This window comes from Taudactylus pleione, unplaced genomic scaffold (genome assembly GCF_031769625.1).
Source record: "Taudactylus pleione unplaced genomic scaffold, aTauple2 ptg000977l, whole genome shotgun sequence".
Classification (NCBI taxonomy): Eukaryota; Metazoa; Chordata; class Amphibia; order Anura; family Myobatrachidae; genus Taudactylus; species Taudactylus pleione.
This window is the reverse complement of record NW_028285378.1, coordinates 2,793,367-2,820,597: the sequence shown is the minus strand read 5'-3', so window position 1 is coordinate 2,820,597 and position 27,231 is coordinate 2,793,367. Positions and strand designations below refer to the sequence as shown.

The 27,231-nt window shown below is 42.8% G+C and overlaps 1 protein-coding gene across 3 annotated transcripts in view; it reads left to right on the top strand.

Annotated features, from left to right (window-relative positions):
• The window catches only part of MYLK (myosin light chain kinase), an 807,913-nt gene that overhangs the window by 718,656 nt on the left and 62,026 nt on the right, over positions 1-27,231 (top strand). For all 3 annotated transcript variants that reach the window (XM_088460742.1, XM_088460740.1, XM_088460741.1), the window contains 3 exons: positions 11,079-11,381; positions 12,209-12,241; positions 14,543-14,636. In XM_088460742.1, coding sequence (XP_088316868.1) covers positions 11,079-11,381; positions 12,209-12,241; positions 14,543-14,636 — 430 coding nt within the window. The remainder of the gene's footprint in view (positions 1-11,078; positions 11,382-12,208; positions 12,242-14,542; positions 14,637-27,231) is intronic.

Here is a 27,231-nt window from a genome sequence, read left to right as displayed (position 1 = left end):
ATTTGGCTCATGAGGAAAGGTCCTTTTTAGTTGCTCCACTTACCCTAGAAGAGGTAGAAATTGCTATCAACTCCTTCCCAGGTGGTAAGTCTCCTGGTGCTGATGGTATCCCCTTGGAGGTTTACAAGAAACATGCTGGTCTATTTATACCGCAACTTTTAGAACTCTTTAATAATCTATATGATAAAGGTGTATTTCCAGCTTCCATGTCAGAAGCCATCATTATTGTGATAACAAAAACTGGGAAGGACCCTAAATTTCCCGATGCATATCGTCCTATTTCATTGATATCCACGGATGCAAAAATACTTGCTAAAATTCTATCAATCCGTCTTAATCAGATTATTGCCAAGATTGTACATCCGGATCAGACTGGCTTTATGCCGGGTCAGTCGACATCTATTAATATCAGGCGTCTTTATTCTCATCTCCAGGCTTCTCATGGTGGAGGGTCCTCCTCTGTAGTAGTCTCTCTAGATGCAGCAAAAGCATTTGATTCAGTGGAGTGGCCCTTCCTATGGGAGGTCATGAGCTGTATGGGTGTGGGTCCAGTATTTCTGAGATGAGTTCAGTTGCTATATTACAGGCCAACTGCTCGTATCTCTGTGAATGGTTTCATTTCGCCCTCATTTGCATTGTCCAGAGGTACTAGGCAGGGTTGTCCCTTGTCTCCGAGCCTATTTGCTTTAGCTACTGAGCCACTGGTGTGTCTTCTGCGTACACATCCTGATATCGTTGGCCTTACCCTGGGTAGCAGGATGGATACAATAGCTTTATATGCAGACGACATGCTATTATTCCTCCGGAACTACGTGACTGCTATGCCCCTGATTCTGCAGGTGATAGACAGGTTTAGTAATTATTCTGGCCTTGCCATTAATTGGGAAAAATCCTCCATTCTCCCCCTTAGAGGACGCCTTCCTGTTAACCCACTAATTTCCCTACCTCTACGTTGGGTTGACTCCTTTAAATATTTGGGTTTTTGGGTGTCTAATATTATGGAGGATTATTCTTGTCTGAATATTTTGCCTTTGTTTTCATATTTGAAAGATAGGATTACTTCCCCTGACAGTAACAGGACGGGTCAACTTAATTAAAATGATAGTGCAACCTAAGGTTTTATATATTTTTCAACAAACCCCAATTTATCTTCCTAAATCATTGTTTCGGAAGCTGAATAGTATAATTTCTTCCCTGATTTGGTTAGATAAACGGTCTCGAAGAAAGTTGGATGTACTTACTAGGTCAAGGACTTCAGGAGGATTAGCACTTCCCCATTTTCAATACTATTATTATGCAGCGCAGCTGGCTCATCTGCGGCTGTGGGTGCAGGACAGTTCAGTTGACTCCCTTCCGGCTCTGTTAGTTTCTCAGGTGTTAGCGGGACATACACCCCTACAAGCTCTCCTTAATGCTTCGGTCTCTCGTAACGGGTCCCCCTTTAGTTTTGCAGGCTTTGAGAATTTCGCGTGCTGCTCATGCACTAATACAATTTAGCGAGATTGACCCAGATACATCTCTTTGGGGCTCCCGACAGCTGTCAGAACTTTCTTCTCTTAATGCCAGAGAGATTTGGGGTAGTAAAGGTATTATTAAGATTAATCAGCTGTATCAAGATGGGATTCTTAAATCTTTTACTCAGCTGGTGGACGAATTTAAACTCCCATCTACTTATTTTTTTAGGTGTTTACAGCTTCGCCATGCACTGAATACTCAATTTCCTAGTAAGACTCTCTCATTGCAACACTCCCCCTTAAAATCTTTTCTTGTACATTTATCCTGATTCAGAGCCGGACGCTATTTGCGCTCGCTCGTTCAGAAAAAAGGGGTGGCTATTCAAATGAACTGTTCGCTCTTTGCGGTCTGTTCACGCCTCTAGGTCTGAATGAGCGAACAAAACTTGCGGTCGTTTTTTGGGAAACTACGCCCCCTGGCCGCTCGCATCCTACGTCATGTCCGCTATTTATTAGATTAATCGAGTACATCGACCAGCGTATGACCTGCTCGCTATTCTTGTGGTTGGTTTTTCCTACCACAATCTTGCGAGCAGTTCTGAATATAAAATAACCCAGTGACGTGGTCAATGACGCTGCTGTATTAATTATGCACACCCATAAAACGCCCGTTTTGACCTTTAAGCACGCCTGCGTTCTGATCTCCACTCCCTGTTTTCAAGCACCTTTCCCTGTTACCACCCACATACGCCTCCTTATGTCACTCAAAATAGCAGGCATTTGCTATTTAGCGAACAAATGATTTTCGGCCGCACTGACTGGTTCGCGCATGCGTATTACGATCCGTACACATGCGCAGTTGTGCAAACATCGCTCGGAACGAACGAGCGGCCGCTTACAAGCGGCTCTGAATCAGGCCCTTAGGCCCTAAATGGACACTCTCTTATTTATATTCATTTTTGATATCATATCATCATGCTTCTAATTTGTCTCATTTGAAACAGTGTTGGGAATTGGAGTTGGGTGGTCTCAATGATGACGAATGGAGTGGAGCACTTGCTTGTCCCCGTGTATCTACTGCCTCTGTTCGGTTTCAGCAGATTCAGCTATTTCTACTTCATAGAACCTATTTCACACCAGCCCGGTTGGTGAAGTTTGGAGGGAGAGCTTCGGATGTTTGCCCAAAGTGTAGTACAGCCTCTGGAACCTTTTGGCATATGCTATGGGAATGTCCTAAGGTGCAATTATTTTGGAGCCGGGTCCTCAGGGCGGTATCTGATACTGGTATTCCTCATTCTATTCTTACTCCAAGATTCTGTTGCCTTGGGATTATAGATGGTGATATTTTAGATAAATATAAATTGCAATGTGCGATAAATTTATGTGTATTAGCTAAAGTTTGTATAGCAAGACTTTGGATGGCCCCTATAGGTCCTGACTTCCAGGCCTGGGTGTCCTTGGTTGCACTAACTGTGCAACATGAACGTGATATGTATATAACACGAAAAGCAGAATCTAAATATGAAAAGATTTGGGCCGGTTGGCTAGATTCAAGGTATGCTTCCCCAAGTTAATCTGTCTATTATACTATATAACGGGTCTGGGATGTGACAGTGTTTCTGGTATATTAATGATATGTAAATCTCCACTTGTTCTATATATTTGATATTCTTTTACATATTTTATGTGACTGCATAGCAATTTGTTTCTGTATGACATTAATAATTGTATATGTTGCTGGTATTTTTATTTTTTTTTGGCCTGTCTGCTGGCAGCTGTTAATTATGTATTTAAGTTTTGTTAGTTCGTGGGTTTTGTTATGTTTTTTTTCCCATTCTTGTTTTGTTTTTTTACCTTCTTTTTTGTATATGCTAAATCTCTTAATAAAAAAAATTACTCAACAAAAAGAAAAAGAAAAAAAAGAAATGGCAATTCCCATTACTCGCAGCAAGAGTGTGCAAATTTGGTTCAAAAAGCGAAAAGGGGGAAAAAAAATGGGGAGACCTTCCTGGACCCCAAAAATTTGAAAAGTGTATTAGCAGAATCATACAAGACTGTAAGGGGGCATAAGTAAAGTACTGTACGCTTTTAAAAGGTGTCAAATGGCTGATTTGTGCATTTTTAAAAAAAAAAAGTAAAATAATATAAAAAGCTGTAGAATTTTGTTTAATTACAATGGAATTAAATGGAAATTGCAAAAAAAGTTGAAAAAAGAGGCTTTTAGAGTAATTTGAGGCTACTTTAAAAGATGTAAAAAAAAATTGTAAAAAGCTATTATTTTTCATTGAAATAAATACTTTCATCAAATTTGGGGTGCATTATTTAACTAAAAAGCTTACTTTGGGGTACTTTGAGACCATTTTTTTTCATCCCAAAAATTACATCTAATTATTGGCCCACTTAAGCTAATTGAAAACTTCTACATGCCTGACTAGTTATTGTTCGTGGTGGGGGGTGTCCAAGGGGTTCTGAAGCAAGTCCCAACATTTTTACCTTACAATAAAGTTTTTCCCTTCCTTTTCACCTGCTCAGGGGGGTGTGAACAAAAACAGGTGAATTTACTTTATTTTGGAATTGAATTGCAAATGTAATTCACAATGCGAATTTGCCGTGAATTTGCCTTACGGGACCAAACTCACATTGAATTGAATTCCCCCCAAAGTTCACAGTGAGAGATTTCATGGAGACTGCTAATCATGAGCAGAAGTTTCCACTTACAAGACTGGAATAGAAGTTACTAAAGTCACAGGTTTTTCTGTGTTTTCAGTTTATTTGTGTGTAAGTGGCAGTAGTAATGAAATTAAATGTATCCAAAATAAGAAGAGTTTTAGTATCCCCACAAATTAGAGAAACTTGTCTCTTGATAGAATAAATTTAGGTATATCATTTCTGCCCTGAGTGACATGTTTTTGGCAGCAAAATGTTACCACTTTTATATCTACCACTGAATTCTAAAAGCAGTCAGAAGCCCAACAAGCTGGACAGAAATGAACTCTAGAATCTGAGCAAAACTTTTTCAGATGAAAACGATCAGTTATTGGTCATTTGTTGTATGTGTTTATATTGTTTGTTGTTACTCACTGACACATGCATGTTATCGGGAATACACGGAAATGGTATGTTAAACCCATGCAACTTATGTTACAAGACACACAGGGCCTGATTCAGTAGACTTAATTGCAAAGCCGCACACAAGCAGCTCTGCAATTCAGTCCTTGCTAAAATGCAAATGCAGCAGGAGGTGTCTTGACACCTCCTGCTGCATATGCAATCCCAGGCTGCGACCTCGGTCGCAGAGCATTAGGTGTGATTATAGGACAGCACCGGCAAGCTGAGTAAGCCTCTTCTTCCACTTGTATTGAATAAACCTCAGCTTACACAGGCTGGCCGGCATGCGAGGCCAGGAATCTGAAAGTATTTATTTCCATGGACGCAGATTCTGGCCTTGCCGCTCATGGAAAATGAGGGTGACATGACCCCCGTTTCCAGGAATGCAGCCCGCCCCCGCAGCTTCCTGTAAACGCCTCTGCTTCTCAATCAGGCAGAGGCATACGGTGTCCTGCGCACACTCAGATTCCCGATAATCGGTAATCTGCGATCAGCAGTGCACTTGCAAGCACTGCTGAATCTGGCCCACAGTGCAATCTGCATGAAAACCTTCTGAATTTTAATAAGGGACTTTTCTAACATTGGATAAACTGGGGTTTGTTCAGTTCTCACAACCTTGTTCAGTACATAACTGTGTATGGAGTTCCAACCTGTGAACAATTGCCCAAAAGTCCTGGCTACTGCTCACCTGTACTTTCCTCCTTTCCATGATGGACTTTGTTGCGTAATAAAAATAGTAGTCATTTATCCTTGAGGGAGGACTAAAGTCTTACCTGAATAGAGTGGAGACGAATCTAAGGGGCTGAATGAGGAGGGGGCACATCTCTAACTTCAGGTGAAGGATAGATGTGTTGTGTACTGTATATGCCAAGTACGGCTAGTCATTGCCCTGCAGATGGTGTGTGTGCCATAGGGAAGAATATAAATCTTTGCCATCTACAAATGGCTTCCGTGGACCAGGGAGCCACCATGTACAAACTTCTAGGTGCATGTAAGGATGCCTATTGTATCCCTCCATACAGTGCGATTTTTCAGCAGGAACTGAATTCCAGGACCTCTCGTTAACTATGACGTAATGTCCTGGGCCAAAATGTATTTTGTATAAGATAAGTGTTATTTTAAAGTCCCTTTGAGGTATATACAGTATATGCATGTATACAGTGCATCCGGAAAGTATTCACAGCACTTCACTTTTTCCACATTTTGTTATGTTACAGCCTTATTCCAAAATGGAATAAATAAATTTTTGTCCACAAAATTCTACACACAATACCCCATAATGACAACTTGCAAAAAGTTTTTTTGAGATTTTTGCAAATTGAATAAAAAAAACAAACTAAGAAATCACATATACATAAGTATTCACAGCCTTTGCCATGAAGCTCAAAATTGAGCTCAGGTGCGTCCTGTTTCCACTGATCATACTTGAGATGTTCCTACAGCTTAACTGGAGTCCACCTGTGGTAAAATCAGTTGATTGGACATGATTTTGAAAGGCATACACCTGTATATATAAGATCCCACACTTGACAGTGCATGTCAGAGCACAAACCAAGCATGAAGTCAATGGAATTGTCTGTAAACCTTCGAGACATGATTGTCTCAAGGCACAAATCTGGGAAAGGGTTCAGAAAAATATCTGCTGCTTTGAAGGTCCCAATGAGCACAGTGGTCTCCATCATAGGTAAATGGAAGAAGTTCGGAACCACCAGGACTCTTCCTAGAGTTGGCCGGCCGTCTAAACTGAGCGATCGGGGGAGAAGGGCCCTAGTCAGGTCACTCTGTCAGAGCTACAGCATTCCTCTGTGGAACCTTCCAGGAGGACAACCATCTCTGCAGCAATCCACCAATCAGGCCTGTATGGTAGAGTGGCCAGATGGAAGCCACTCCTTAGTAAAAAGCACATGGCAGCCCGCCTGGAGTTTGCCAAAAAGCAACTGAAGGACTCTCATACCATGAGAAACAAAATTATCTGGTCTGATGAGACAAAGATTGAACTCTTTGGTGTGAAAGCCAGGCGTTATGTTAGGAGGAAACCAGGCACTGCTCATCACCAGGCCAATACCACAATACCATCCCTATAGTGAAGCATGGTGGTGGCAGCATCATGCTGTGGGGATTTTTTTTCAGCGGCAGGAACTGGGAGACTAGTCAGGATAGAGGGAAAGATGAATGCAGCAATGTACAGAGACATCCTGGATGAAAACCTGCTCCAGAGCGCTCTTGACCTCAGACTGGGGCGACGGTTCATCTTTCAGCAGCACAACGACCCTAAGCACACAGCCAAGATATCAAAGGAGTGGCTTCAGGACAACTCTGTGAAAGTTCAGAGCCCAGACTTGAATCCGATTGAACATCTCTGGAGAGATCTGAAAATGGCTGTTCACCGACGGTTCCCATCCAACCTGATGGAGCTTGAGAGTTGCTGTAAAGAGGAATGTGCGAAACTGCCCAAAGATAGGTGTGCCGAGCTTGTGGCATCATATTCAAAAAGACTTGAGGCTGTAATTGCTGCCAAAGGTGCATCAACAAAGCTTTGAGCAAAGGCTGTGAATACTTATGTACATGTGATTTCTTATTTATTTATTTTTTATTAAATTTGCAAAAATCCCAAAAAAATATTTTTACACGTTGTCATTATGGGGTATTGTGTGTAGAATTTTGAGGACGTGTATATATATATATATATATATATATATATATATATATACATACAGTTTGTTTATAGTTCCTGAACCTATTTTTCTAGAAAAATAGCCCCTGCCACTATATGTTCCAAATGGTACCCCCACTGCTACTGCTCCCATGCAATATCCTTTTTCATGTGTTCCTGGGTCATCCCATGCATGGGCGCTGTGAGCTGGTACTAATTACCTGGGCTGTTTGGACGGACCCGGTGGGAGTCCGGATCCGATGCCGCCCCCACTCCCTCCTAACTGTCAGCAGGCCAGCACATGCTGCTGGGCTGGGCTGCTGACAGGTAGGAGGGACTAGGTAGACTACTGCCACTGAGCAGCAGCAGCAGTCTCCTCTCCTTTGTCTGTGGGTATGGGCATTGAGAGGAAGGGGAGCGGGTACTACTTGCCTTGGCTTGCTGGAAGGGCCCGGCAGGGGCCCGGGTCCCACGCTGTCCCCCCATTTCTCTTACCTGTCAGCAACCCAGGCTGCAGTGGGAGATGGCTCGCTGCTGCTGAGCAGCAGCAGTCTCCCCTGCCTGTAGGGGGGAGCGATCACACTGATCGCGGCCATCCCTGAATTTGCCCAAGGCTGAGGGTCTGACAGCACCCCCCTCACCAGCGCGAAGCAGCGCTGCAAAAATAATTATTTTATCACCTCCTGCGATTAGGCCACTCCCCCTTCCCCTGGGCCTCGGTTGGCTCTCTCCGTCCCTGCCTGTAGGGGGGAGCACTCACCCCCCCCCATGGATTTGCCCCCGGAGCTCATAGTGCCCCCCACCTCGGCAAGTTTGTTTTTTCCTATGCCGCCCACTATTAGGCCAGACCCCCCTCCCCCCCCCCCGAGAATAACGGACTTGGGCTGGTTCTCTACAGCCCTGATGCCAAAATTGGGGTGTGACTTAGAGAATATAGAGAATAGTTGGTCTGTTAGTTATTTTGGGTGGGATTTGCTGAGTCAAGCCAGTTTTGGGGAGAGTACAGCATTCTTTAGGTATATTAAGTGGCTTTAGGTATATTAAGCAGATAATAGTATATAGGGCAGATCCTCAAGAGAGATATTTTTCCCTATTAAATTTAGTGACACAGGGCCATATTCATCATGATAAAAATTTCAGGAGTGATACTTTAGTTTTGAACTTGCTGCAAGTTTATGGTTAAATTGAGACCTATTTATCCTTCCTCCATTCATGATTCCTGCATTACTAAAGCATCACTTCTGAAAAGCTGCTTTTTCTGCTGAGACAGCTTTTCGGAAATGTAATATTTTTCCTCTTCATCTGTGCTGTCCTCTCACTGACCTAATATGCCAACCTATACTGACAGCCATGAGCTGTGAGTGTCCCTGCTCTCTGCGCTCCCTGCCAGTACTCTCTCCCCAATGTCCAGTACTCCCCACCCGCACATCCTCTCCCCAGTGTCCCTGCTCTCTGTGTTTCCATCCCGTCAGTCTCTGCCCTGTGTTCCCACTCTCTGCCCTTCCTTCCCGACAGTCTCTCCCCAGTGTCCCCACTCCCTGCAGGCATCCTCTTCCAGTGTGCCAGCTCCCTCCCCACATCCTCTGCCCAGTGTGCCCGCAATCCTCCTGGCATCCTCTACCAATGTGCCAGCTCCCTACCCACATCCTCTGCCCAGTGTGCCCGCTGCCTGCTGACATCCTCTGTCAGTTTGCCAGCTCGCTCCCCGCATCCTGTTCCCAGTGTACCCATCCCACTGCTGCTGCCAATTCTTCTCTCTGGTGTTTCACAACCCATCTGCCCTCTGTGCCGCCGGCTCCCGCCACTTCTGCTCTGGCTGCAGGAGCCAGCTCACCAGCAGGTGAGCCAGTCTGCAGCCGAAGTTCTCCCTGACGTTTTTCCCCTGGCTCCAGGCAGGGCCAAAACTAGGGTGGTACGACCTGTGCCGCAGGGCAGGGGACGCTGTTCGATCCTGTCAATTTTCCTGTTTATTGTTATTCTCACTTGTTACTTCCTCTGCTTTTGTCCCCAGCATCTCCTGGCCTCCCCACCTCTTCCCTGGCCCTTCCCCATGAGGCCATGGCCCTTTTTTCAGGTGTGCATCTTATGTTCCTATTTCAAAAATGGGGGAGGGGTGGCGCCAATGCTCTTTCTGGCACAGGGCACCAAAAAGTCTAGTTATGGCTCTGGCTCCAGGTGCTGGCTCCTTTCTCCCTCCAGCCCGAAAACACTGCCAGCAAGTGACCCCGGACTGACTGAGGGGAGTAGGGTCAGAGATTAACTAATTGATAAGGTGCAGGTGTAAAAGGCAGCTTATGATGGGTACTGTACAGTATCACTCACAAGTTCCTAAAAAAATCCTTTTTCAGAACTTGATGAATTACATAATTTCTACATCCCCATACTAAAGTATAATATGGGGACTGTGGAAATGATCGGAGGAGAATTGTAATCAGGAGATATCACTGATATCTCCTAAATTACAGGAATGATGAATCGCCCTGATCTTTCACCTACTTTTGAAGAAATGAAGTGATGATGAATATGGCCCACAGCGTGTGCTGATAGCTCTAGCCATAGCCATTCATGTAAGTATGGCAGCTGTCATAATCATTGTTGATTGCATTCCTGTAGGATTTATTTTGCAATAAGTACTATTTAAGAACTAAAAATCATTTAAAAGAAGGGAGTCCAAATATATCCATTTTGATATTTTCTGTAAAATGTCACAGGGTATAGAGTATCTGTTAATTGGAATAGAACAATACTTTGCAGATTGCTGTACACATTTGTAAAGTTAAAAAAAGTATAGAAAAAAATGTATAGGGTTCTGCATGTTAAAAGGCGATGCATCCATCCAGTTAGACAAAAAATGGGCTGACATAGGGCCTGATTCAGAGGTGCATGCAACTCAAACACAATGCTGCTGTTCATGTAATTAAGCGATTCATTGTCACTGCACATACACGAAAAGTCCTGACAACCCCTACGACGCAGGCGTTACACATTGTGTTCGCGCAAAGATGCTGTTGTGTGCAGGACCGATGGAATCAGAAAATGAGATGAAAAACAATGGGCGTTCATGGGCAGTGACTGGGAGGTGACCTGAAGTTAATGCAAAAAAAATATGTGACATAGGCATGTGATGGGTGTGTCATGGGGGTTTCAGTGAAAGTGTTCCCAGACACATAGCTACTTCCACAGTGGCAATGTTCAGTCTGAGAAACTGAAGCTGCCTTAGGGCAGGTGCAAGTAATGATGGTGCATGTGACTGAGCGCTGATGGTGGCGTGTCAAAAGCCATTCCGGCTTTGCAGGGCGCTCAAAGCGAGCGTTTCAGGACTTGCACATTCAAGTACACACTAGTGTACAAGGTGAAGGTTTAAACTAGCATTTGTCTCCGCATACAGAATAACCACAGACACACCAGCATCCACCTCTAAAACAGGCCCATAATGTTGTTTTCATGCCTAATACTGTACATGGCATAAAGTTTCTCTTTATATAACTAGCTCTGGTTTATCTGTTATCTCTAACTCATTACTCACAGTGATTACTGAGAGAAAAAGGTTCCCACGGATCTGCTATATGGGAATCCCTTTAATGCAGGGAAGGGGTAGATGACTATCTGGCTATTAACACATTATGCAAAGATGTCCCTTTCTGTTAGTCGCTCTCTATACTGAAATTATTTTTTTTGTGCTGAGAACTTTCATGTAGCACAATTTTACAAGTCTGTTAAACAATTTGTAGTGTGTGAGTAAGTGACTCATGTTTTTTGTATAATTGTATTTTGGGTTCAATTAAATTTGCTGTTTTTGCCTGCAATTAAGTAATTATAAAGCAGAAAAGAAATGTTATCCTAATTCTTCCTGGTTCTTGCAGACAAACCAGACCCTCCAGCTGGGCAGCCTTGTGCCTCAGAAATGAAGGGTTCTGCTCTTACCTTGTCATGGTATGGCCCAACTTATGATGGAGGTAGTGTGGTAGAGTCCTACACCGTGGAGATATGGGACTCTGGAGACAAGATGTGGTCTGACCTCACACAATGTAGGAGTACTTCTTTCAACGTAGAGAATTTACTACATGACCGAGAGTACAAATTCCGTGTACGAGCCACCAACGTCTACGGAACCAGCGAGCCTAGCCAAGAGTCTGAACCAGTGGCTTATAAAGAGAAGAAAGAAGGTAGCAAAAACATTTTGTAGCATTGTCCTGTTCTAGGGTGTGGTTGATTGTCTACATTGTCTTCTGGAAGGGGGCAGCCAGGTAGGTTTAGCAGAGGGCATGGCACAGCGTAGGAGGGATCGTGGCTGAGATGTGACACGGCATTGGGGATGTGGCTTACTGGCATTGTGAAGCAGGGGCGAAGAAACAATGACTCAAATCAACTCAAATTGTGTCATCTGCTGCCCCAGACAGCCCTTAAATGGACAGGTGTGTGGGTAGAAGCCAGTCAGGAGACTTGCCCACTTTTGCGGGCAGTCGGGAGCACCACCAGGTTTTTCTGGAGCCTCCCGGCCGTCCCAGGACAGTAGGCAAGTAATACATAATATAATGTATCAGTCTGGAGCAGATAGTATAAATATCATAGCTAGTCTAGAAGAATCTATGTAAAGTGTAAATTATTTCATGGTGTTTCTTTAATTATTATTGAGGATATATAGTGCCATTAATCAGCCTACATGTATCACAGGCACTGTAACTGTTACAGGAAATGTCCTGCAACACCCTCAAGAAAATTAGGGACATTAGAGAAAACCAATAAAAAAAAAAATTCTAATAGGATCATTTGCAAATTTCAGTTGCATTTATTTTCCTGTTGATCATGCTTGCTAGCAGTATATTTCTCCTCTGATTTATTTTTTTACCCTTTTACTCGCCTCAAATACGTGAAAGACATTAAACTTGAATATAGTATTTGGTTGTGTTGAGTATGATATAATTCTTATTATGAAGAGCCAATCGGTCTATGTGTACAACACTTACTTGTATATATTTACTTATTTCTGTAGAGCCTAAAGAGGAGGTTGAAGTTTCAGATGATGGTAAGTTCTAGAATGTTACTATTACATTTGTCTAGTAGTCCTTGCTTGTAATAGTCCTGTTGCACTAGTGTAAACGGTTTATAATACAATACAGAAATATCTCTTGCACTTGACAATTTAATTTCCCTGGCATACAGTATCTCAGGTTAGAACATAGAAATTAAATAACCATACTTTATCTACTACAGTAGTGTGTTGCAGCAGGAAGAGGGTGGTAAGAGAAGGCTGAAGGGTCACATCTGCAGTACCAGCGCTATACTGAGAGATGTGTAGGTAAAGACTGGGCAGTTTACATTGATTGGGCATCCAATACATCATAATGGCTGGAATTATAGGCATTCCTTTTCAGGATTATGAGTGCTAATTAGACAAGGTGAGAGGAGGAACATGGCTGGCTGACATTTAGAGAAACTATGTAAAGCAGGCCACAAACTATATTGGAACTGGTCTATGAATTGGTCCTATATGGCTGTGCGATCAGATCTGTAGATCTGCTGGCAGAGGTGTAACTGTATCAGATGGGTGGGCGTAACTTGGTATTTACACAGGTATTTGCGGTATAATCTGCGCGCCCCCTTTCGTCACAAGACCATATACTATCCAATACAAATAACAAAATGGCCACCAAGCACTGGTATCCATTTCTATGCTCAAAAGAATGGAGAGAAATTCGAGAGTTGATTATATAACATCACCAAACCATAGAGGCATCTTCCGCAGTGTATTAATTCACCTAATAAAGGTGAGTAATGTTCCCTGAAAGGTATCTTTAATCTTCTCCATGCCTCCAACCATAAACGTGAAACATACTAATGCAGGTGATTAACATTCCCCAGAGGGTGTCTTTAATTTTCCCTTGGATTGGCTCCATAACTTCACCAACTATGAATTTTAGACCCCCACATATATAAACATAGAGGAAATGCTCCTCATAGTGGTTAAAAGTATACAGACTTTATTAAAACATTGCTTTTAAAATAACAGCAGGGTTACTTCGTACCGTTAGGAGCCTTCCGAGAAAGGCACACATATGAGTGAGTTAGATGGTAATTGCACCTGGGTACACCACCTCCTCTTCACAACGTGACTTTCACAAGATCTTCTATGGTCACCAGATGGGCAAATACCTCCTCCGCCAAAACATTTAGGATGCAAGTCCTTTGTCAAGGTGTATAGGAGGCATGCCCTGGGAGACATATTTATACCCCTAGTAGGTCATGTGATGCTCCACTTTGTTCACATTATGCCCAACATTCCATTCATCTAATTGCAAATTACATGCAAATTCCATATTATTACATAGTATTATGCACATAAGCCCATATACCATACTAGAATAATATTACATCAAGATTATATATATTATAAAACGCAATGCCTTTTGATTCAAAATACCTGTGTGCTACCATGAAACATGGATTAGATTTCCTGATTTCAGTATCAGCCCATATATGGGAAAGATTCACAGTCCTTTCACAGTCCTTTCTTTCCACTTCCCCTAATATTGCCATCCAAGCCGGTTCCTGTATTGGAAGCCGGATGTTGACGTCAGATCCTCTCTGCGAGTGAGGCATGGAGCGCCGACCGGAAGTTGAGGTGGAACTCATCTGTAATCGGACATAGCTAAGGATGTACTTCCGGAGCAAGCCGTGGAATGCATACCAGAAGTAATAGTGGAACGCGAAACCAGAAGTTCCTCATTTTTCCTTATATGTAAACAGGAACTCATATGTATATGGTGTCCACCTTCTTTTTAATGCGTTCCACCATAGAGAAACCCATATTTTTACACATAATCCGTGGAAGACATGAAAGGCAAAATGGAAAAAGATATAAATATATCTTGTAAAACAAGATATACTAAAACATACTAAAAATTTACCAATAAATAAGAACCCTCTAAGGTACAGTAAGTAATTAATGATTTAAAATTTTAAAGAAACCAATTAGTCTCAAAATCGACATTTAAACTCAATGGAGTTAAAGTGCAGAGTTCAAAAGTGGTCCTCATCTCTGTTCTTGCAAGTTCACCCTCTATGTCATCGTTTCTCCAATTAGGGACCACTACCTTAGTTCCACAGAAAAAAACAAGATCCTCTATAGCACAGTTAGGATCTTTTTTAAAATGAAGTGAAACATTGTACGTTTCCAACCCTTTTCTTATGTTTCTGTAGTGTTCTCCTAATCTCAACTGTTTGTGATATATTTGCCTGTTGTGGATAAAATGTTTTATTTCCTAATAAGTACATTATGAGACACTTTAGATAGTGAGAGGTTATTTGTTGATTGTTTGTTTTGCAGAAGAGAAAGGATCTGAGGGGGAATACAGGAATGTTGTCATTAACACCACTCAGAAGGTGGCCGACTTTTACGATGTAGAGGAGCGTCTGGGAACGTAAGTACAATAATACTGTGCCATGCTCAGATCGCGCCACTCCACATCCTACTGCTTGTCATAACACATAACAGATTTATAGGGCTCTATTCATAGAGCATAGAAAAGCCCTGTTTTGCGGTAAACAGGGCTTTCATCTGCTTGGTGATATTCACAAAACGGCTTAACGTGGAGAAATAAATTCATTCTCTAGCTGCACCCAAGCTACGTAGCTGAATCGCATCACCATACTGTAGTATGGTGAGTGCGATTCATTAAAGGAAGGAAAGCTCAGCCACTTCTCCTGTGTGTTCAGATTCGCCATTGCAGGATGATGTACAGTAGTCTGAACACCGTGACGAAATGGGCAGGGATGTGGAATACTTCCCTGCTCTCTGCCCGGCATTCGCTCCTTGCTCAGCCCCCTTTATAGACTATCAGCCACTGTAGCTGCTATGTAGCGGGGTTGGGTATGGGATGCCGGCGCTCAGCATTCCGGCAGACAGTATCCCAATGCCAACATCCAGACTCAGTCAATATCCCAACAGATAGAGGTAAGTGTATTATCTTTCCCTTTGACCTAACCCTCTCTCCCTGCAGCCTAAACCTAATCCTTCCCCCCTGTAACCTAAACCTAATCTTCTTCCTGCAGCCTAACTCTAACCCTTCCCCCCCTAATTCCATAACCCTAACCCTCTCCCATAATGCCTAACCCTAGCACTCCCCTTTAGTGCCTACCCCTTCCGCTAACCCCAATATTTACTGTCGGAATGCCTGCGCCATCATTCAGCCGAAATAATAACTACATCCCATGTAGTGAGCTGCTGGGCACAGATTAATAGCATTTTTTCCTCAGTTTCACCTAAAATAATAATTGAAGACTAAAGATAATCTATCACATATATTTCTATAGGTAAAAATATATTAAATTATAAAAAAATGCAAGCGCCGATGACTGACAGAAAGCAGGAAAGTATTCAAACCTGCTTTCTGACTCCATACTTCTCAGAGGACCGAGGAAAAGAATGGACCGCCAGAGCCCTCATTTTCGGATGGCTTCGTCGGAAAGGTAACTCTATTTGAATTGCTACTTAGCAAAGATATATATTACATCAAACGGATTCAACATATAATAAAAAGTAACAATTCATCTACATCAGGGATGGGGAACCTCAGACCTAGGGGCCGTATAAGGCCCTCGGAATCATTTGGTCTGACCCTCGGTGCTTGTTTTTTCTAGCCTCATCCGGCTAGCAGGATGCCTAGAATGGCACCCTGCAGACAGAATCTATGCAGCAGTGCCGTCTGGAGCGTCCTTAGGATGCTTCAGACGGTAACACCGCTGCCTTTACAGCTCCCTGGAGCATCCTCAGGATGCTTCGGGGCATTGCTGTAACCACTGGCGATTGTGGCCCTGCCCTGTGTGACATCACGTGGAGGGGGCGTGACCTGCACCAGGCCCGCCAATAATGTTATATATATCAAAATGGCCCTCGGCAGAAAAAAGGTTCCCCACCTCTGATCTACATGAATAGACCCCATAGTTCCCCAAACAGAGTTCACCAAAAACGTTTGGGACCTGCCGAAAATCTCTCTGGGCTTATTCCTCAGCTCTGACTAATCTGGTTTCACATCTTTATGTTAGATTGATAAACCCATAATACATGGAGTCTACTAGGTTCTGACATATTAAAAGTCCATACTGTTTTTTACGAATTGCTATATATATATTTTTTCTATTTCCTTCTGGTGAAGAAATAAAAATATTTAGCAAATTGTGAGTTGGAGCTTTCAGTTGACATCTATCAATTCAGTGTGAAGACACTGGCAAGAAGCGAGCACTCGTTCTGAATGAAGGAAGCCACTTGTATTTTTAAGTGCGTCCTCCTGGTCACTAACTCAGCTGTGGGTTACCACCCACAGCTTTAGCGACCGACCAAGTTGATGGTCGCGATGGTCAAGACAATCGCGACCATCGGGGCTTGCAACGAGACCCTACGGTTGGGTCTCGGCAGCCGCAAGCCCCAGGTAGCTTCCTGCTCTGATCGAGCAGGAAGCTCCCCACTGACATCACTGCTGATGTCAGTGCGGCCGCCCACAAAACGGCAGGCATTCCTTAAGGAACGCCTCCGTTTGTGAAACCACCCCCTCGCCACGCCTACAAAACGGGCCGAGCTGTCGATCAACATCGACAGCCAGCCCTTTTGCAGTGAGCTCCGGAGTGAGAGAATTTCTCTCTCGCTCTGGAGCTTGCGCATGGCAGTGCAGCCGCTGCGCGTGCGCAGTGCCTAAACATCGACCCGGTTGCGAGCGCTCAGCGCTTGTGACCGGGTCTGAATGAGGTCCACAGTTCTGACTTCTCCACTGATTACAGGAAAGGCTTAGTACTTACTCTTAGTTTAATACTTTGGATCTAAATATTTCAATACTTTAAAGAAGCTGATAAATTATTTTTCCTTAAAATGTATCCAGTGATCCTCTTAACTACATGAAAAAAGTAAGTAGTATCCATGATTTTAAATAAATACCTTTACATATCTCTAAGTAAACAAAAAAAACAACTATTTAATGGTATATGACAGAATACAGGCTTGATAGACATGCTAGGACCTGTAGTTCCACGCCAGTCAGAACTACAGAATGCCTGCTTCTATTGTAGAAGTTAACATCACTGCCTTTTGTTCATGGTTTCACTGTAAATAATTCATACATTGCTCAGTAGATAATCAACTCACTGAATGAACAGAGAACATCACACTGCAGGTTTAGAATTCTAAAAAGATTTATTAATAAATTTTCCATTTAACAAAATAGATTAGAGCATGCACAATATACTGTAATGAAATCTTTTACTTTGAACAAGATCATAATTGCAACTATAATTCAGTAAAGATTGTAACATTTTTACACTTCTCACAAGCGGGTAACAAAGTTTTGTATAAGATGTACTGATGGAAACATCCTGTGTAATGTAATGAGCTCTACAAATACTGCTGCCAGATTGTTACACCGCTGATAAGTAATAACAAAGGAGACTTTATACACTCTACAATCACTCATTGTGCATCAGTGCTTTAGAGATTGTGTATTATTTTTTTTTAAATGTGTTTTAATTACAATATCCTAAGGCAGAAACTTGTTGTGTGGCGTCAGTGTATGGTGAATTAAGTTTTAGAGCTCTCACAATAAAAATAGTTCTTTGTGTGTTACCTTGTTTTAGAAAATTAAATACTACACCATGGGACCTATTCAGAATTGCACACCACGAGTCGGACAGAATTGCACCTGCACTGTGTGCACGGAGCTAGGCCTAAATGTGAATATTCGTCCACATGCAAAGTTGTATGCAGCCACCCCTAGCCATCCACTTCAAATAGCCGTCATCATTATCATTGCACACTGGCTCCAGTTCTATGCCTGGTCCAAGAGATCCACCTGTCTGAAATCAGATGTACTTCTGCATATGCATAACTATACACACCCTTGACACACCCTCACACATACTTAGCCCTGTTGCCACCTTTTTACGCCTATTCAGCTGCATGTAGAGTTGCAACTAAGAAGCGTATGACACTGAAAAGAGACACGTGCTTGTCTATAGAGCATGCACAGTGTGAAAAATCACAAGAGCCATCCATAAGTTGGGCTTGCTTGATGACGAAATGTAGAAGTTGTTCAACATTAAGAGCATTATTATATTTATATGTATTAATATGATTGGCTGGCATTTGAGTACTAATGGAATAGTACGGATCGTCCATTTCTTATTAGGGATCACTGATCCCTGCCTTTGAGTGTGACTATGCTCTACTTTACCATGCTCAGCGGTTGGTCAGAATCTCCTAATATATATATATTTGGAGATTCTGACCAATCGCTGAGCATGGTAGAGTGTAGCCACACACATATATATTCAGTTTAATATCCTTATAAATTTGATGTTAAAGGAGGCGGAAACTTAAATTAACATTTATTGACACTAATAGTTGCACTTGACAGCAGAGTATCAATGCAATTTTCTGGATGGAGACCCCATTATATCATCCTTCTTACTCTCTCTGGAAACGGTGATTGAAATATATATATATATATATATATATATATATATTTATATAATAGATCCCTTGTAGCCGGCACTCTCCAATAATAAATAAACGGCCACGGTGCTTACCCCCAAGAAATTTACAGGAAGGCAGTTAGAGCGGCACTCGCTGGTCTTATTCAATATTAACAAATAAAGACACACAGTCGGTGATGCTGCAACGTTTCGAGGTTTAATCCTCGTCCTCAGGCAGTAAATACAAAAATGAAGACATGAAAAGCTTACCTAAATAGACACCTCGTGTAGGTAAAAACGCCGGTCATCTGCCCGCATCCTGTGTTGGTGTCAGACGGATTTCCGGCTAGCATCCAGCCCCGTCCAGTAACAGATACTCCCACCGTTGCTATGGCATCGCGGTGTATACAAACAGTTACAGGAGCCACCACCAGCAATAAATCTAAAAAAGCTAAGACGTATATGAAATATATTGTACACCTGAGGACGAGGATTAAACCTCGAAACGTTGCAGCATCACGGACTGTGTGTCCTTATTTGTTGGTATTGTATTGAATAAGACCAGCGAGTGCCGCTCTAACTGCATTCCTATATATATATATATATATATATATATATATATATATATATATATATATATATAGTATGTTATGTTGGCTTGACAAAAGCGCGAAATAAAGCGCTGAAACGTTGCTTATACTATGCACTGACTTGTGTGCTGTTTTCTACGGAGTGCCGCCATTTGAACGATATATATATATATATATATATAAAATGTTCCAGCCTTGCAGCGGCACTCCTAGGACTTTTACATAATGTCAGAAATAAACTGCAGACATGCAGTTAATCCAACGTTTCAATTCTTATTTGAATTTTCGTCAGGGATGCAACAAGAAACAAAATACAACTTCATGTTCCCGCACACCTTCCCTGACGTCATCAGTGAACTCCGGACAAGCAGCTCCCGGCCGCACCGCGTCACAGGCTGGACGAGGAGGTTGCTATGGTGACAGATGCTGTTAGAAAAGCGATTATGTCCTACAATGTCTAGACTAGAAATACTAAGAAACAATGCTATCTGAGAAGTCTCATTCTACAAATGACTCATTATAGAAAACAGGCAAATGACAAATTTTCATTTAAACCGTGAGGTTGCACAGTATTCAACTTGAAGATCCATTGAGCCTCCAACTGCAACAGGACCCTGTCTCTATCTCCACCTCTCAAATTGGGTGGAACAAAATCAATGATTTTTATATTAGAGGGCAGATTATGCTTGAATTTTTTTAAATGGCGTGCCAGCGGCTGATCAATCTCTTTACCCTCAATTGATTGATTGACGGATTGAGACCGTTGGAGTGCCATTCTTGCTTTAAATTTACGAGAGGTTTTACCTACATACAGATGCCCACATGGGCATCTGATGTAGTATACAACGTAGCTGCTAGTGCAGGTCAGGGAGAAATTGATTTTACATTTTCTTCCTGAATGGGGGTGTATAAATGAGTGCCCTGTTTCCATGTATACGCATGTAGTGCAACCGAGGCACTTGAAACAGCCTTTTTTGTGTGAAAGAAACAGGATAGCCTCACTACTGGACCGACTAGAGATGTCCTTCCGACAACCCAGTCTCCTATATTTTACCACGGTGGTAACAGGGCAATAACTTAGAATTATTTAATAGAGGAAGATCCTTATCAGAAGTAATGAATAAGGGTAAGTTGTATTTTGTTTCTTCTTGAATCCCTGACGAAAATTCAAATAAGAATTGAAATGTTGGATTATTGATCTGCATGTCTGCAGTTTATTTCTGACATTATTTAAAAGTCTTAGGAGTGCTGCTGCAAGGCTGGAACATTATATAGTGTATGTGAGATACACAAGGAAGGCACCAACTGTATCTAAATTTGTCACGAGTGCCAGCTATTCTGGGAAGTATATATATAAAATGACAAAACAGGAAGGCAATCATAGTGTAGTAAAATAAAACACTAATGAGATAAGTAATATGTGTACTTTGTAAGTAATATGAATGTGCTTATCTGAATGTGGTTCAACTCAAACATGGTGGAATTCCAGATGAAGTCCTCTCTGCTGGGTACACATTGAACAGATATATCTGCAGATGATGGTTGTTCGTACACACTGAACAACCATCATCTCTGTTCAGTGTGTAGGAGGAGGCTGGTCCTGCGGGATGGGGGCATATCCATCCCCCTCCCTGCGGCTGCTGCTGTATGTGTACGGGTGGTCTGCAGACACACTTGCCGATATATTGGCTGATCATTTGATTGGCCAATATATCTGTCAGTGTGTACCCAGTTTAAAGCTTTTAATAATCTCCGAATATAAAACTCAGCCCAGCACCAAACAAAAGAAGACTCATTGTGCAGCATATTTACATTTTTATTAAAAAGAATGCAGTTTAAAAACACATACAATATGAAAACTTGATTAATAGCATGTCAACTGTTATATAGCCTGATTCAGCTTGGATTGCAGTTGCAAAGACGCACGCAATCTGCCGCTGTGAAGGTATGCTAATCTGCTATCGCAAGCAAAACAGTAGTACACCCATTATGTTTTGCTGTGCGATCGCAGCTTCAGATAAGGACGCCCACTTCCCCATACACACATCCGTAAATCCGTAATACTGAGCAATATAGCGAAACAATCGGTAACATCTGTAGTGCTAAATATTTTGCAAATTTAAAAGTGCATTTTAAACATAATTTTGGCATTATACCGGTGTTAAACTGAAGTCAAACACAAGTATTACACCCCATCTCCAAACCCACCAGATATCAAAACAACATTTGGACAAAGTCTCAAGAAATGTGAGTTCAAAATCTCAACTACAAGCATCGGATGTCAGCATTACCAGGACAATAATTACTGGACTCTGTTTGCTCATTGTAAGAGTTTAACATTTTACTTGCTAATCTTTGTGCTAGCTTTCTGGTTTTGCAAATACCTCAAAGCTTACTGTATGCTGTGCCAACTTCAGTTTTCCTCCTAGAAATAATGTCTTATTACCTTAGTCCTTTGCCTTGCCTCATGTCTTCTATCTTCTAACACAATCTACTTTAACATTCAAATTCTCCACCCATTAAATCTCCACTTTTACTCCCCTCAATAATAAACTTTTGTTATTGTGCAGACACCTTTTCACCACTGTATTCTCACTTGCTTCTCTGCAAATCTCCTGCACTTTCACTCACATTCATACTTTATTCCTTCCAGTTTTCTTCCCCCTGTTTACCTCAGCCACACCGTGACCTGGTTTTCTTCCACTTCCTCCTTCACTCAGTGTCTACCTAATCCTCTGCTCTGTCCCCTTTTTCCACCTCTACCCTTTCCCCCTTGTCTCCTCCACCACCTCCTTCCCTTATCTCCGCTCCTCTGTCTGCCTTCCTCCCTCTCCTCTCCCACTACTACACTTTTGTTTTCTTCTACCCCACCATGGTCCTATTTCCCCACTGCTAATCCATCCTCCAAAACTTCTCTCCATGTCACCTCATCCCACCTCCATCCACATCTCATTAAACTCCCTCCCTACTCACCACCTAAAGTTTCCCTTCCCAGCACTGGTGCCAGCACAATCTCTCCACTCTATTCACCTCGGCCCCCAAAATTAATCTCACATACTCATTCCAACAATCGTGATAATCTCATTCACATCTCCCCCACAAACACTGTCCCTTTCTCCTGTGCCCTCTGGAATGCCAGATCAGTCTGTAATAAACTGGTTCCCACCCATGACCTTTCATCTCCAACAACTTGCACCTCCTAGCCATTACTGAAACCTGGAATTCACCCTTTGACACCACTTCTCCTTCAGCTCTCTCCTCTGGGGGCCTCACCTTCTCTCACACCCCTTGGCCCGGGGGTCGCCTTCTATTCCCTGGTTACTCCTACCAAATAATACCCTCTGAACCATCCCTTACATTCTCTACATTTGAGGTTCATGCTATATGCCTCTTCCAACCAGTACACCTGTGAGTACCTGTCATTTACCATCCACCTGGCCCTCCCTCTAAATTGCTTGACAACTTTGCCTCCTGGCTCCCTCACTTTCTCTCCTCAGACCTTCCCTGCATTATCCTAGGTGGCTTCAATATTCCAATTGATATCTCCACTGAATCCTCTGCTTCCAAACTCCTTACCCTCACATCTTTATTTGGTCTCTCCCAATGGACCTCCTCACCCTCCCATGTGAGTGGGCATGCGCTTGATCTGGTCTTCACTCACTGTTGTGATATTTCTGATTACTCTAACTCCCCATTCCCCCTCTCTGACCATCACCTTCTCTCTTTTAAGTTATCCCTCTCTCTTTCCCCTCCTCTGCCTCCTAAGGCCACCATCACTAAGCGTAACATTGAGGCTATCGACACAGTTTCTTTTTCTTCCCTGCTTGACTCACTTCTCTCCCCTATCCTCTCTCCTGCCCTAAACAAGCTACTTCCCTATTCAATATCTCCCTTCTGCTCTTGACTCTGTTGCTCCGGCAATCACTACTCACCCTTGCAGATCCACACCTCAACCCTGGCACTCCAGATGCACCAGATACCTGCAAAAGTGTTCACAAACTGCCGAGCGACAGTGGAAAAGATCACGCTCTAAGGCAGATTTTCTCCATTTCAAATGTATGCTCTCATCCTACAGTGCTTCCCTTTCCCTCTCTAAACACTCATATTTCAAGCACCTATCTCCTCCCAATCCTCAAATCCCCAGCGTCTCTTCACCACCCTGAACTCACTCCTCTGCCCAACCCCTCCTTGATTTCCCTCCTTGCTCTCTGCCCTTGACTTTGCTACCTACTTTACATCTAAAATTGACTCCATACGTCATGACATCACATACCACCATTCCCCCAGCACTACACCTCCTCCTTTCCCGGATCATCCCTCCACTGCCATTTTACCTTCTCTGATATCCCTCTCCCCTATATCTGGAGAGGAAGTCATGGCCCTCATCCAGTCCTCATCCCCTTCCACCTCCCCCCTTAACCCTATCCCTTCACGTCTCCTCTGCTACCTCTCTCCTTGTGCCTGTTCCCATCTTGCCTACCTCCTCAATCTCTCCCTCTCATCTGGCACTGTCCCTTCTGCATTCAAACATGTCCTTTTCTCCCCTATTCTTTAAAAACCTACCCTTGTTCCTAACACTCTCGCCAACTACCGGCCTATCTCTCTCCTCCCTTTTGCCTCCAAACTCTTTGAGCGTATTGTTTAAAACCGCCTTACCACCTTTCTTTCTTCCAACTGCCTCCTTGACCCTTTCAGTCTGGCTTCTGTTCTCTCCACTCCACTGAAACTGCGCTCACAAAAGTCAGCAATGACCTCCTTGCTCCTAAATCCAAAGGCCACTACTCTCTGCTCATTCTTCTTGACCTCTCTGTTGCTTTCGACACTGTTGACCACCTTCTCCTGCTGCAAATCCTGCACTCCCTTGGTCTATGTGACACTGCCCTCTCCTGGCTGTCCTCCTACCTCTCTGACCGATCCTTCTCTGTCTGTTCCCCAAGGTTCTAATCTCCCTCTATAAGTATGCTGATGATACTCAGATCTACCTTTCCTCCCCTGACCTCTCCCCCTCTCTCCTCACTCATATCTCCAACTTTCTCTCTGCTATATCTTCCTGGATGTCCCAGCAATTTCTTAAACTTAATATGTCTAAGACTGATATGATCATCTTCCCACCCTCCCACATAACCTTCACTTCCCACTATTTCTATATAAATTGATGGCACAACGATCTCCTCTAGCCCCAAAGTGCGCTGTCTTGGAGTTATCCTGGACTCCTCCCTCTCCTTCAAACCACATATTTAGAACCTCTAAAAGACCTGTTGTTTCCATCTCAAAAATATTCCAGGATCAGACCCTCTCTCACCCAGGATGCTACTAAGACCCTAATACACTCACTCCTCCTTTATGGCCTACCCAACTCCCAAGCTCCTCTGCAGTCTGTCCTTAATGCAGCTGCTCGACTTATCTTTCTCTCCAAATACTCTACACCTGCCTCCCCTCTCCTACAAGCTCTTCACTGGCTCCCCTTCCCCTTCAGAACCCAATTCAAGGTGCTCACACTCGCTTACAAACCCCTCACACACTCCTCTCCCATTTACATCTCTGACCTCATCTCTCTTCACTCTCCTGTCTGCCCTCTTCGTTCAACTAATGCACACCGCCTCTCATGCCAACTGATTACTTCCTCCCACTCCCGCCTCCAAGATTTTGCCTGCGCGTCTCCCCTCCTTTGGAATTCTCTCCCTCTCCCCATCAGACTCTCCACCTCTCTACAATTATTCAAACGGGCTCTCAAGACCCACTATTTCATCAAAGCCTTCCAGCTCTCATCCTAACCCGCTACTCCATGCTCCCTCCTCGCTATCTATTCCATCTGCGTCACGCCTGTTTGTCTGCACCTCCCCTTTAGAATGTAAGCTCTTGCGAGCAGGGCCCTCTACCCTCTTGTGCTTCTCCTTACTTTATTTTCATCTACTTCTTACTCCCCACTAGGGCACCTAACACTTGGTTGCTTATGCTCTTTTGCTTATATTGGTGTTATGGTCACCAATGTATATTATACCTGTCATTGTCTTCCATTGTATTTGTATTGTACTGTTTTTTGGTTATGTACTTTGCAAGGCGCAGTGGAACACTTGTGGCGCCATAAAAATAAACGATAATAATAATAACATTGAGTAACATCAGACCCATACACACACTTGCACAAGCCCAGACTTTACCCAGGAATTGCTAACATCCAGGCACACAATGAGTACTCAAGCTGCATCTGGTTTAGCAGTGGCTAATTTATGCACGCCCATGCTACTGCATTCAGATGCACTGGTATGCCTGTGTTTGCCCGACCACTCCCCGTAACCACCCACAAAGGGCACTTCCTGTCAATCACTTTGCAATGAATTTGCGTGGTCTTTGCAATTGCTTTCTTGTACGCAGTGGGCCGCACGCGCACTACGATGCATACGCATGTGCAGAGCACGAACATCGACCGATTGCGTGCGTCTTTGCAACTGCGATTCAAGCTGAATCAGGCCCATAGTTCACCCAAATCATGCAAGATAAAGTCCAACTGGTGCACACCACACACCACTAATTGGGAGCTCCTGACAGCAATAGATCCTTCTCGGAGAGGGGTGTCTTTGAAAGAGGGACAAGAAACACCAACACATTTAGTTTGAAACAAACTTCCTAATAAAGATTCCCATGGTGAGACGTTCAAATGTAGAGATGGTTTTGAGTTTCATCCCTGGATGCTCTCTCACTATACATCCTATCTCTAAGATTTCGTTCTTCACATTCCCATTAGAGGAAAAGATTAGAGGACTAATTTTTATGAAGAGATCAATGTTTAATAATAGCTATTAATAATAGCTTCTAGCAGATTACAGGAACAAACTTGGGATTTCAGTTCCCACCCCTTGTGTCTTTTCCTGTGGCACATTCTTTATTAAATTCTCCCATATGTGAAGGTATTGTATAACCCACTGAGGCAGCATCTTGTGCCAGCTCAGAGCTTTCACTGTCTTTTCGGAATTCAATTGGAACAAAACCAAATAAATGACACTGGTGTAAAACATTTTAGGATTTGCTTCATATGTGTAATTAATGAACATTTTATACTATTTTATTTTTGGTTTGTTCTCTTGTTAGTCGCAGGATTATTTGTTGTTTGAAAGTTGTCAGTGGGATCGCCCACATACTGGATGATTGTATTGTGTCTGCCGAGAGCAAATGATTGTGGATGGTCAGACTGAATTTATTTTAATCGTATATTATACAAACAAGTAAATGGGATAAAAAAATATAAATATCCCATACCAGAGGTGGGCGAACTGTTTACTATACAACTTTGCTCATCGAGCCTGCTGATACTTGTAGTTCCATAGTGAATGGAGAATTACAGGCTGCCTAAGCACTCATTGCCAAATATACATCTGTAATACAGATGTGTTCGCATACATCCTACTTCCTTGCACGTTAAACAGCCCTTCTAATCACGCCATGCCATGGCTTTACTCGGTAGTGCCAAGTGTCTTTGTGCGACTTTTTACCTTCAAATGCATCTTATTCGCAGAGCGATGCGAATAGGACACACAAGCAACTGCTGATTAAAGTGATATGCAGCATGCCTATATTCTGTGTGCATCTGTATCTGCATGCAAAATCCTACAGTACAGTGTCTCTGCGCTACCGAGTCGCACGGTGCTCATGCGTTATGTTTAACATGACTTTGTAGCCCATGGAGGTAAGATGTATGTGGACACATCTGTATAATGTTTATTGCCATATTTCTCTGAAAATCCCTCACAGGCAGTAATGTTTAGTGATTAGACTGAGCTGTTCTGGCATTTAAAATAAAAAATAAAAAAACAATAGTTTTTCTGTACAATATTAAATCAGAAATTAAATATTATTATTTTTTTTGCTATGAGAATGAAATCACACTTAGTAGTATTATTATTATTATTATCCTTTATTTATATGGCGCCACAAGGGTTCCGCAGCGCCTTACATAGTACATAAACATAGT